This window comes from Petaurus breviceps, unplaced genomic scaffold (assembly GCF_028583685.1).
Source record: "Petaurus breviceps papuanus isolate PSGF00001 unplaced genomic scaffold, PetGlider_PUasm1.0 90845, whole genome shotgun sequence".
NCBI lineage: Eukaryota > Metazoa > Chordata > Mammalia > Diprotodontia > Petauridae > Petaurus > Petaurus breviceps.
In genome coordinates, this window is record NW_027187359.1 from 26,345,411 (window position 1) to 26,357,807 (window position 12,397).

General features: G+C 38.2%; 1 protein-coding gene across 9 annotated transcripts in view; it reads right to left on the reverse strand.

Moving 5' to 3' along the window:
- ATP6V1C2 (ATPase H+ transporting V1 subunit C2) overlaps positions 1-12,397 on the reverse strand; it is a 67,085-nt gene that overhangs the window by 31,913 nt on the left and 22,775 nt on the right. For 5 of the 9 annotated variants that reach the window (XM_069072257.1, XM_069072258.1, XM_069072255.1 and 2 more), the window contains 2 exons: positions 8,691-8,776; positions 7,814-7,843 (listed from right to left, as the gene is read on the reverse strand). In XM_069072257.1, coding sequence (XP_068928358.1) covers positions 7,814-7,843; positions 8,691-8,776 — 116 coding nt within the window. The remainder of the gene's footprint in view (positions 1-7,813; positions 7,844-8,690; positions 8,777-12,397) is intronic. The other 4 variants (XM_069072263.1, XM_069072259.1, XM_069072256.1 and 1 more) reach the window with 1 other exon arrangement.

Below are 12,397 nucleotides of genomic sequence, written 5' to 3' on the forward strand. Positions count from 1 at the left end.
AGGAGTTGAGTAGTTCTGTCTTCTCTCAATTGTCATGATTTTATCAATCTGATGTTACAGTACTATCATCTCTTAAATCTTCTTTTAGCTAATAAAATGAAAGAAAAAATAAAATCCACCTTCTAGTTATCTTCAGCATTGCTAACTTAGGTTTAGTTATAACAACCTTCACAGTATCCTTACAGGATTGTTAATGATCTTCCATTACCTAACCTTACTTCCAAAATTTTATACTGAACTTAACACTAAAAAAACCAAACTCTTTTCATACATATAGAAAAGAATATGGCTTATGAAACTGCAGCTATCTTTTAAGCATAGCATGCTTTTCTTTTAAAATATAATGAATATAACATATAGTTTTGAAATCTGGTCTGCTGGTTTGTACTTTCTTAATAGAAGATCTTTTTCTCCTACTCTCTTCTAAAGATGCTCCAATGATCTTCTCTTTCTTCTTTTTTTCTCCTCTCCTCTCCTGTCCTTTTCCTCCTTCCCCCTCTTGCTCTCTCTCCTTTCCCTCATGCCCTCTAACCTACTGGGAAAAAATAAAAATAAAAAAAAATTAAAAATCTTGCAACAAAACAGTCAATAAAAACAAACTCCTGAATCAACCATGTCCAAAAAATACATCTCTCATCCTGCAACTCGAGTCCATCCCTTCTCTGTCAGTTGGTAAGTAGTAGCACATGTCATCATGAGTTCTCTGGAATCATGGTTGGTCATTGTATTGTTTAGCGGTCTCAAGTCTTTCAAAGTTGTTAGTCTTTACAGTGTTATTGTTCTCCTGTTTCTGTCTACTTCACTCTGAATCAGTTCATATAAGTGTTGCCACGTTTCTCTGAAATCTTCTCTTTCATCATTTCATATGGTACGATAATATATTACATTTATATTCCATAATTTGTCTAGTCATTCTCCAATTGATGGGCACCCCTTTAGTTTTGCAATTCTTTACCATCATGAAACAAACTGCTATAAATATTTTTCCCTACACGTCTTTTAAAAATCTAAATTGCTTGATGAGTACAAATTTTTTTTTACTGCTTCCCCTTTTCTTCTTCAAAATTATTCTTTGAGGCTTCACAAATTCATTCTTGAAAGTATCTCATCCCTCCTTGACTGATTTCTCCTATAGTATTTTCTAGGAGAAAATTATCCTTTCTATACTTATAGCTAGCTGTTCTCTGATCCCTTTGAAATATGTTTTCCCCAAACAAGGAGGCATGTCAGACCATACTTGACTTTCCTCTCCTTCTCTAGCACAGATTTTGAAGTGGAGTGATCATTTCCCCACCAAGACAACCTGGATGTCTTCTTCAACAGTCAGTTTTCCCTCTGTTTGTGAGAATCAGGTCAAGAATGGTAGTCCTCTTTAATTCCTTTTACTTTTGAAAGATTGTTCAGTTGTGTTCAACTCTTTATGACCCCATTTAGGTTTTCTTGGCAAAGATACCAGAATGGTTTTGCCATTTCCTTCTCCAGATCATTTTACACATAAGAAAACTGAAACCAACAGGGTTAAGTGACTTGTCCAGAATCACACAGCTACTAAGTGTTTCAGGCAGATTTGAACTCAAGATGAATATCCTTCCTGGTTCTAGATACAGCACTCTAGCCACTGTATTGCCTAGCTACCCTTTGAAAGATGAGCATTTCTATATTTAAGTGAAGAAATTAGCAGTTGATCTGGTTTTTTGACATACGGATAACATGGGAGAGTTTCCATGACAATGATAAACAACTTTTATGTATTGTCTTATGCCTCATTTGATAATTAAAAAATCATTTGACAAAGTGTTCCATGTCAGCAGCATAGCACAATGTGTGGAAAGGGCACTATACCTCATATCAGAGGACCTGGGTTTGAACCCTGGTTCTGTCACTTACTACCTGTATGACAAGTAGGGCCGCTTTGAAAACTTTATGCTGAATTTATTATCTTTTTTATTTTCACAGAAAAGCAATCTATACTTAGTAGATATCTGCAGTTTCACACATAAAATTCTTTTTTGTTCAACTATTTATATGGAAATGTAAATCATTTAACCTCCTTGAGCTTTAAGTACCTCTATCAATAAAATGAGGTAGTTAATGAAGTGACCTCATAGATCACTTCAATCTCCAAATCTAGGATCTTATGATTTATCAAGAAATCTTATGTGATTATAGTATGTCCTTTGACATGATCAGGTTGTGTCATTTGGTGACAGTGAAGACGTTATTTGCTATAGAAAATTGTCTACAAAAGCCTGCCTGTCCATTCCTTCAACAATCCTTCAGAATGTCCATAGAACATTCTCATAAAACTGTTACAGAGTTGAGAAAGTGGATGTGTGTATCTGTAGTCACCAGTGCCTTTTGGCTTTATAATGGTTAACTTGTAAATGGAGTTTATAAAATGAGTGAAAAGAACTTGCTCTCTGAACTTGAAAAAGATTTCTTTATTTACAAGATCTTTATTTACATTGAAGAAAAACTTTGCTAAGCAGAGGTTCACTTCCACTCATCAGAAATATCACAAATTTCAATGGAGCTATTGCCATCAGAACACAGCACTAACTATAGTTCTCAACAGAAGGACAAATCAAAGATTTCTGAACTCTGAGCACATGTATTTCAAACCCCATGTCTTAACTTGAGAGCAGAAAAAGTCAAACAAAATCCCTATTTTCCAACTACACACTTTTTATTCTTATCACCACTATCAGATGAGAAAACCCCATAGGACTAGGCAAGGACCATTGTCTTAAGAAAAGAGCACTGGATTTGGAGTCAAAGAACCTCCTATCTCTTACAGCTCATGTGACCTTGGGCAAGTCACTTCAGTGATTTGTGGCTCCAGTTTTCTCAGATGTCAGATAGAGGGACTGAATTATATAATATCCAAATTAATCCTTCAACAAGTATTTTTAAGGGCCTACTCAAAAGCAGTACTAGGTGCTGAAAACACCAAGACAAAAAGGAGACAACCTAGCCCTTTGAGGAGCTGTTATTCCTATCAAAGGGAAATAACATGAACACATAGAACTATGTAGACAACATTCTGTATACAAGGTAATAGAGGAAGGAAGATACAAGACACTAACATCTGGAGCCCTTTCCAGCTCTAACGTCTCTGGTCCCATCTCTTTAGCCTTGTATCACTTTCTCCCCTTTCCACTGGGCAAAGTAAGGATTCTTGCCAATTTGCCAATTGCCTTCACTGATGGTGTTTGCCTTGAATCCCTGCCTAGCTGAGGGGGAAAGGATGGTGAAACATGAGTGAGGGTGAAGCATGACTATCTTGTTTTGCAAGGTATGTAATATCTCTGTATTAGATCCAAAGCCCTATTGGCAGGGACTTAAACCAATCAACTCTGTAATCATACCACAGGGACACTTAAATTTATGTCACGGAGAAAAAACCAAGATTATGGATTAGGGATCACTTATTCACTTGGTTCTAACAAATGTTCACCCCCTTCCCACCATATATATCCTAAAACTTGGGTGAGACACCTGTTTTTCAAACACTATGGACCAGTTCTTCCTGCAACCTAATATATACATATTTGTCCAAGTGTGACTATAAAATTGAAATGAACACTAATACCTATGAGACCAAGCCAAAAAAAAAAAAAGTCAACAAATAATGAAATACAGGTTTAGGTGCTTCTATTACCAAGGCAAATTGTGTGGCTGTATAATGCAAGATGTTCTACCCTCATCAGTTAGGGTCTTTTTCCATCCTATTTCCCCTGCCCCAGGTCACCTAGAATACATACATGACACCAGGGATCCCTTTTCCATCTTTCCCTTCCCCTTTAATGGTGAGATGAAGAGTCACAAGGTCTTACTATCTGCCCCGCTGCACCTTCCTAAGCTCCTCCAGATGTCACCATTTGCCCTACATTCAAGTTATTCAATGTCTTCTAGATAATCTGGATCATTGTTATAAATTTTAATTGTTACACTATTTTATGATATTCAGGTACTATTAATATTAAGCTGCTTAAGACAGTTTGTCCTTGCACTAATTACTCCAGGCTTCTATGTTTTCTAAGTTCTGTCATCTACTTCTCATACTTTCTTTTGCTTCTTCTGTGATCAGGATATCATCTGTTTCTGTCTCAAGCTGCCCTTCCTCCCTCCCTTCAAATCTGCAGCTCCAAAGCTCTTCTGGGGTCCTAGGCCAGATGGAAAACAATATGGTGAAGTAGAAAGGGTACCAGTTGTAGAGGACTTTGGCTCAAATCCTGTCTCTGAGAATTAAAAACTCTAGGGAATAGGATTACTCAGAGGTAACCTCCATGGATCATGGCTTAATTAAATAGTGAATGAAGTCGATGAGGTATTTTGAAATGAATGGGTATCCATATTAGGTGTGTTGTTGGCATGGAGATGAGTACTATCATATTTAAGAGTTCCAGTTCTCAATTCTAAAATATTATAAGTTAATTGTAACAAGAACTTGAGATATTAAAAATAATCATCAAAAGGGTCCAAAGTTTCCTTTTCTGAAGACTTGAAAGAATATAGTTCTGAGCTGGTTTGATTACAGTCTTGCCTTATTTAAAAAGATACTATAGGGGCAGCTACGCGGCACAGTGAATAGATCACCAGCCCTGGAGTCAGGAGGACCCGAGTTCAAATCTGGACTCAGACACTTGACACTTACTAGCCATGTGATGTTGGGCAAGTCACTTAACCCCAATTGTCCTGCCTTCCCCCATCCAAAAGGCAGAAAAACAAAAAAAAAAAAAAATCATAAAAAGATACTATGCTTTAGAACTTGAGAACTAGAAGGGATATAAGAGGTCAGTTCACTCCCTCTCCCCACATATACCTAACTCACACCCACACCCTCCCAATTTCATAGACAAAGAAACTGAGATCCAGAGGAGGAGAAATGGAGAGGGGTCTTCAAGCTAAGGCCAGATCACCACTTGTTAAAGTATAGTATAGGGAGATTGTTTTTCCATGTATTAGTTAGACAAGATGGCCTCCAACATCCCTTACAGCCAACTCTGAAATTTTACAATTCTGTAACTTGCTCAGATTCACAGAGGTAAATAAGTGGCAGAACTAGGATTTTGATCCAGCCCTTCCAACTCCAAGTAATAAGAGGTAACATACAAGTAGTACTTTAAGGCCTGCAAAGCACTTTACATGATATTTCATTGATTCTCATAACAACCCTAAAAGGTATAGGTGCTATAATTATCACCATTTTAAAGAGGAGGAAACTGAGTTTGAGAATGATTAAAAGCGACTCTCCAATGAACACACAACTAGTGTCTGAGACAGAATTTTAACTCAGGGCTTCCTGACTCTAGTTCCAATCCTCTATCTACTACACCACCGTTAGGGCTCTTTCTAACCAGGAGTCAGGGTAAATGGAATGAGCCTTCAAGGTTCTTGACTATCATGATTTCACAAACCAATAATATAATTTCTTTTAAGACACAAAACAAATTTAGTAAAAATTCAATCAATCAAAAAACTCTGTGCCAGGAACTGCACTAGAAGTACAAATACAGTAAGTGAAATGGTCCCTATTTACAACAAGCTTACAGTAATGACAACCGAAGGGTTGTTCTAAGACCCTTAATACAAGGTTTCCCCTAAGGCCAGAAAGGTTGGGTCTTTAGTGAGCCTGTTACTTGCCTCACTACCTCTCAGGTTACTGGTGAGTCTGGTCTGATTGTCTACACAGGCAATAAGAGCTAATTCAATACAAAAGATGACTGAAGTCATCAGATTGGTTTACCAATCTAACAAAAAGGAAATTAGCAAATAACTTCTTTTAGGATCTGTTAGCAGGGCAATTGTACAAGACAGATATGTTTTGGAAAGTCTTAATGTATATTTAAAACCCCTTTAAGAACTCTATATAGGCAACTAGATGCATCATATCATGGACAGTGTTGGACCTGAAGCCAAAAGACTTGAGTTTGGATCTTGCTTCAGCCTCTAGCTCTTTGACCCTGAAGTACTCTCTGCCTCACTTTCCTCATCTGTAAAATGGGGATAATAATAGCACCTGTTTCCTGAGGCTGTTGTAAGGTTCAAATGAAATAATATATGTAAAGCACTTTGGGAACCTTAAAGCACCATATAAAAGCTAGCTAGAACTACCAGTTCTTTGAGAGAATTTGATTGTCTTTCTCAAAAATCTAGGATAAGCACAGGACTTGGCAGATAGTACTTAAATGTTTCAACTCAAATTTTACCTTCCTTCAGGAAGCTTTGATCCTTGAAACCCAACCTCCCCTCCCCCACTCAATTAAGAACCTCCCTTTATCTCATCCCCTTTGTCCCTTGCAAATGCAACTGTCACACACACAGTGTTATAGTCAACTATACTTGTGTCTTATCCCTCACTAGATTCTAATTCTAAGACCTGCAAGGGCATGAACTGTTTTGTATCTAAACTACATATCTCAGGCAGTTCCCGATCTGGTGCTCTGTGCCCAGGAAGAACCTCATAAATGTTTGTTGTACTGAATTTTGAAAATTGGATTTGACTGACACTGAAGATTACATCTTTAATGCCCTCTTGCCTACCTGGGTAATGACTGACTTGGTTGGAGAAAAACCAAAGTCTCCTCTCTCATCAAAAACAGATCCAGCATATTTGAACACAAAGGCCCCAAGGTAGAAACCAGAAGGATATTAAAAAGTAAATGGCCTAAGGATGCGTCAGAGCACTCTCAACACAAACAAAAACAAAGTAAGTTCATTTCTTATGGACAATCTTCCCACAGACATGTCTGGAATAGAGAGCAGGTGAGCAATGCACTGTGATCCAATAGAAAAAACAATTGACAGAGAAAAAGAACCATATTTCCGAGCATAGCAATACACACAGGAAGTCATATACGGCTCAGAAAGAGAAGCAGGACGCTATAGGGAACAGTGCTAGACTTAGGGTCAGAAGACATGAGTATTTACAGTGTGGCCCCGGGTCACAACCTCTAGAAGCCTCAGTTCCTTTATCTGTAAAATAGGATTAGTAATCTTTACTCAATTAAAATACTTGTACAGCTAACACCTGCTTAGAGATGGTTAGGTTGTATAGTAGGTAGAGCTCAAGAGTCAGAAGACTTGAGTTCAGATTCAACCTCAACACTCACTAGTTCAATTAAACCGTTTGCCTCAGTTTCCTCAAACTGTAAAATTAAGAAAATCACAACACCTACCTCAGAGTTGTGAGGATCAATAAGGTAATACTTATAAAGCACTTAGTATAGTGCCAGACAAATAGTAGTTACAATATAAATGCTGTTTAATTCTTATCATCATCATTATCAGTCTGTACAGTCAGTTTTCTGAACAGTCTGGTGATGAGTTAGTCGACCCCAATAACTTTTTAAAAGCCTATCCACCCAGTAGAAGTGCTCTGATATGAGTCAATGAAGGAAGTGGCCACACAAACATCTGTTATTTACACTCACAGGAGTAATGCTCACCCCACTGACCTTGAAAGGGTAACAGAGAAGAATAAATAAGATAAAGCATGCAAAGCCCTTGGTAAGCCTTAAAGCATTATGCATATGTTAGCAGTAAGCCTCCTTCTAAAGCATTTCCCCCTCCTCCATGACATATAGATCAGTTATTTGGCAAGAAACAAGTAACACAGGAAATAAGACAAAAGTCTAAAACTGTGACCATCTGAGTCATACGGATATCGTGACTGAGCTACGAGGTGATTACTTGAGAAATCCATCATAACCCGATCACTGTACCCCTACAACCAGACCAAGATTCCTCCCTCTGGGTAGCATGCACACATCACGCGGACCATGAGAACAGCAAACCATGCTCAACCTACTTTTGAGGTATTTCATTTTTTCCTTCAACCCTGCAACATAGGAAGGTGGATTATTATGCGTTACATGAAGGCACTAGAGTAGGGCTCAAATCTTGAGGGTACAAGGATTTCAAAGTCTCATTCTGAAGAAAGAAGGGCTTGTTTTAAATACACAAATATTTACACACACACACACATGCACACCCACGTGCACATGCACATACATGCAATATTTTAATACTTGAGTACTTGGGTATTTGATGAGATATGATAAGTGGGGACAGTCTCCTCCACTGACACAGATCACAACCTATGTACATTTTGATAAATGGTCATCTCAGAGATACTATGGCTGAAAACAAGTCAAGCCTCTGGCCAACTTGCTGACAAACTTCCCTCTCTCTCTTAACATACACTAGACAACAGATCCGCAGCCAGTCTTCAGGCTTGTATTCAAGTCTTTGCAACCTGGGAGGCCTTGCCAAAGTTGATGGCACACTGGCACAGTCTTAGGAAGCCTATTGCTTCCTCTAAGCCCTGATATGATGAGGCCATCTACGAACCTTGAGACATTTAAAAAAAAAAACATTTCTAACAAGTTATAAAAAATCATTAATCTTGAGAAACTATTAGATCAACATAGAATAAAGGCTTTTAATATATAACACGTCATAATTCTGTCATGCAAAGAAAAGGACATTTTCAAGCTGTTCCAAATACCCATTTAAGATTCTAACAGGCATACTTTGAGCAGCCAGATGCCATACCAGAGGTATGGGATATGTCCAATACTTAGTAGGTTAAGTTCCACTTAGAGGCTGGACCTGCCAAAGACATCTGCAAGCCCTTCCTCAAGCCCCATGCCCCAAAGCACACTGGGAGCATGCATGTTACCTACCTCCATTGGCCAACAGGTTCTCATGAACTCTGCCCTTAGCATCTTCCATAACTTCTACTACACACTGAGCCATCTTCTTTATAAGGCTTTGAATGAAGTTAAGAGAAGAAAAATATAATTAGTAGCAGAAAAATATCCTAGGAAAGTATACAGACATACCAGGTAATAAGAACTTGTCATAAAGAAAGTATAACAAAAAGACACCAATTTTCACGGTACAAGAGACTGGGACTCTAATCCTACTTCCAACCTATACTAGTTATGTGATCAGGAGTAAGACATTTAACCTTTCTGATCCTCAGTTTCCTCATTTGTAAACTAGGGGTAAGCCACAGAGCTGTGGCAAGGATCATATGATATATGCAAACTACTTTTCAGGACTTAAAGCGCTAATGACATTGTGACTATGATGATGTTGATGACAACAACAATGATGATGATGGTGATGATGGGAGACAACTACTCAATTAGAACTTCACTAGACAGGGGTGGCTAGGTGGCTCAGTGAATAGAGCACCAGCCCTAGAGTTGGGAAGACCTGAGTTCAAATCTAGCCTCAGGCACTTAACACTTACTAGCCATGTGACCTTGGGAAAGTCACTTAACCCCAATTGCTCTGAACTTCCCCCTCCAAAAAGCAGGAAAAAAAAAGAAATTCACTGGACAAACTAAGATCAGGTACTATCAGAGCATGTTAATGATCTGACTCTCTGATCTACATCTGTTGGTGTGCATTCTGGTGAGCGCAGGGTTATGACCGGAAGGAGCACAGAGGAAGGCCATTTACCTCTCAGTGAAGCACATGGCCTTCTGCACTCACCAGGCATCCAGTCATGAGAGGTAATTTTATGTAGTAAATAGCATGCTACACTCAGAGGCAAGGAATTGTTAATGCGAATGTTTACTTTTTAATTCACCTTTTATTTATTGGGCTTTTCTGGCATAAAAAAATAAAACTTTTTTTTTTTTTTACTGGGAGGAAGAGGGGGAGAGACAGCTCGTGGTACAGAGCACGAGGGTTGAAAACAGGAAAACTTGAATTCAAATTTGGTTTCAGATACTTATTAGCAGTGTGACTCTGGTCTAGTTACTTAACCTCTGTCTGCCTTCATTTCCACAAAGGTAAATGAGGTTCTAATAGAACCTACCTCTCAGGGTTGTTGTGGAGATCAAATGAGATTTTTTTTTTTAAGTCTCACTTGTGATACTTAATAGCTGTGTGACTATGAGAAAAATAACTTAAACTTTCTGAGCCTGAGTTTTTTAATCTACAAAATAAGTGGTATAACTGACATAGTTATTATTAGATTATGACACTAAAGTTTGCAAAGCACAGTAATATATAATCTCTTTAAGCCTTGCACCCCAGTGAAACAAGTACTATGTTTCCCCATTTTTTATGCTTTTTTTTTGGAGGGGGGAAGGTAGGGCAACTGGGGTCAAGTGACTTGCCCAAGGTCACACAGCTAGTTTTTGTGTTAAGTGTCTGAGGCTGGATTTGAACTCAGGTCCTCCTGACTTCAGGGCTGGTGCTCTATTCACTGCACCACCTAGCCACCCCATTTCCCTATTTTTTCAGATACAGAAACTGAGGCTTATAGGAGTAAAGTGATTTCTATGAAGTAAGAAAGATAGTAACTATCAGAAATGGAATTCTTACTAGGATTTCCTGATGTCTGCTATTACAAAGTGTTCTTGCAAACTTTAAAGCACTATATTAAATTATAAAGTCACTCATAACTAACACCTATATAATACTTTAAAGATGACAATCTTTTGATACCATGTCAAAAGATCTAAGAGAAGACCCCAGGCAATTGAGTGGGCCCCCTGTGGTGGGATTATAGGAGAACAGGACAATAGTAGCCTAAGATGAGAAATCATGGATGAATTGCTATCTACACCCCTGGAGGGTATAACCACATTGATGAAACCATACATTCAAGTGTTGTTGTTATTGTTATTGTTGGGATACCAACAGCATTTGCTACCATCTAAACCAGAGGTCCAGGTAGAAATTCAGGATGCTAAGGTGTGCCTTAGGACAGAGCTCTTTTAACCTATCATCAGGATTACTCCATTGGCATGAGCTGGAGGTTTCTGACTTCATTATAGTTCTTAAATGCCGGTTTTCAGTTTTAATTTCAAAAGGTCATTTCCATTAGATTCAACAAACATTTTTAAAATGCCTACTATTGGTCTTCCCAAGCTTGCATCACTAACTGATTACTGGACATTTAGAATTGGATGTATCCTGTAGACATTTCAAACTCAACATTTCTAAAATATAACTATGCTGGGAATTGAGGAGATAAGAAAGACACAAAAAAACTTTGAGACACCATAATAATTACCATATGGAAACCTATATTTGAATTTCTATTTGGACATTTGGTAACTATGTAACCTTGGGCAAGTCACTTTAACTGAACCTCAGTTTCTTCACATGAAAGATGAATACTGTAACGAAGACGATAATTCATATGCTATCTACCTCATAGGGTTGTTGTGAAAACTACTGATAAACCTTAAAGTGCTCTAGAAATGGGAGTTGTCATGGCTATTACTCAAAAATAATGACAAATAACAGACTCAAAAGAAAAATGAGACTCAGTTTCTTTCTTCAAGAATTTATACGTCTAGCAAAGGAGACTACAGATAAATTAGAACTTTAGGACAATTTCACAGCAAAAGCTGTGGTTCAGACAAACTGGGGCAGAATGGACTTAGAATCAGGAAAATCTGAGCTCAAATTTGGCCTCATCTCCTTACCAGCTGTATGACTCCCGGCAAATCTCTTAACCTCTCCATGCCTAAGTTTCTGTAAAATAGAGATAGCACCGGGATGGGTAGGTGGCATAGTGAGTAGAGAGCACCAGCCCTGAAGTAAAAAAATTCAAATCCGGTCTCAGACACTTAAAAAAAAAAAAAACTAGCCATGTGACCTTGGGCAAGTCACTTAACCCCAGTTGCCCTACCCTCCCCCTTCCAAAAGAAAAGAAAAAAAATAGAGATAGCACCTACCTCCCAGGGTTGTAGTGAGGATCTAATAAGATTACTTATAACATTTGTCAAGTGCTTAGTACAGTGCCTGGTGCACTAGGTGCTTAACATAACCATTTTTTTCCCCTTCTTTTTTTCCTTCTTCCTTCCTTCCGAACATCTCAAAATTAGTAAGTGATAAGAGTCTAAACCAGGCCCTCCAAATCCATCACTCTTTCCATTGTACCAAACGGCTCTTTTCTACTGTCATCTTCTTAATCAGATGTTCACTATACCCTAGTCTAGTGCTTTGTAAATCTTAAAACACTACAGAAATGAGTTGTTACATTTGAAAATGAAAGAGTGAATACAGGCTAAAGCCAAATACATCAGGTGTCTCTAAAGCAGTCATAAAGTAGCCCACCAAGCAATGTGTCCTAGCAGAAGTTCTGGAGTCAGAAGACCTGAGTTCCAATCCTGACTCTGATACTTATATTGTCCGATCTAGGAAATTCCCTTGCCCTCTCAGGGCCACAGACCTCTCATTTGTAAAATGAAAGGCTTAGATTAGATACTTCTCTCTCTTAAGGTCCCTTCTAATTCTGAATCCTCAGAACCACTATCAAATTTCATTAGGTTAATAAGCCAGGCAGTCAACAAGCACTTAATATTATAGAGAACAGAGATCTCAACATTGAGAAGTTAGGAAAAGGGGAGAGGTCAAA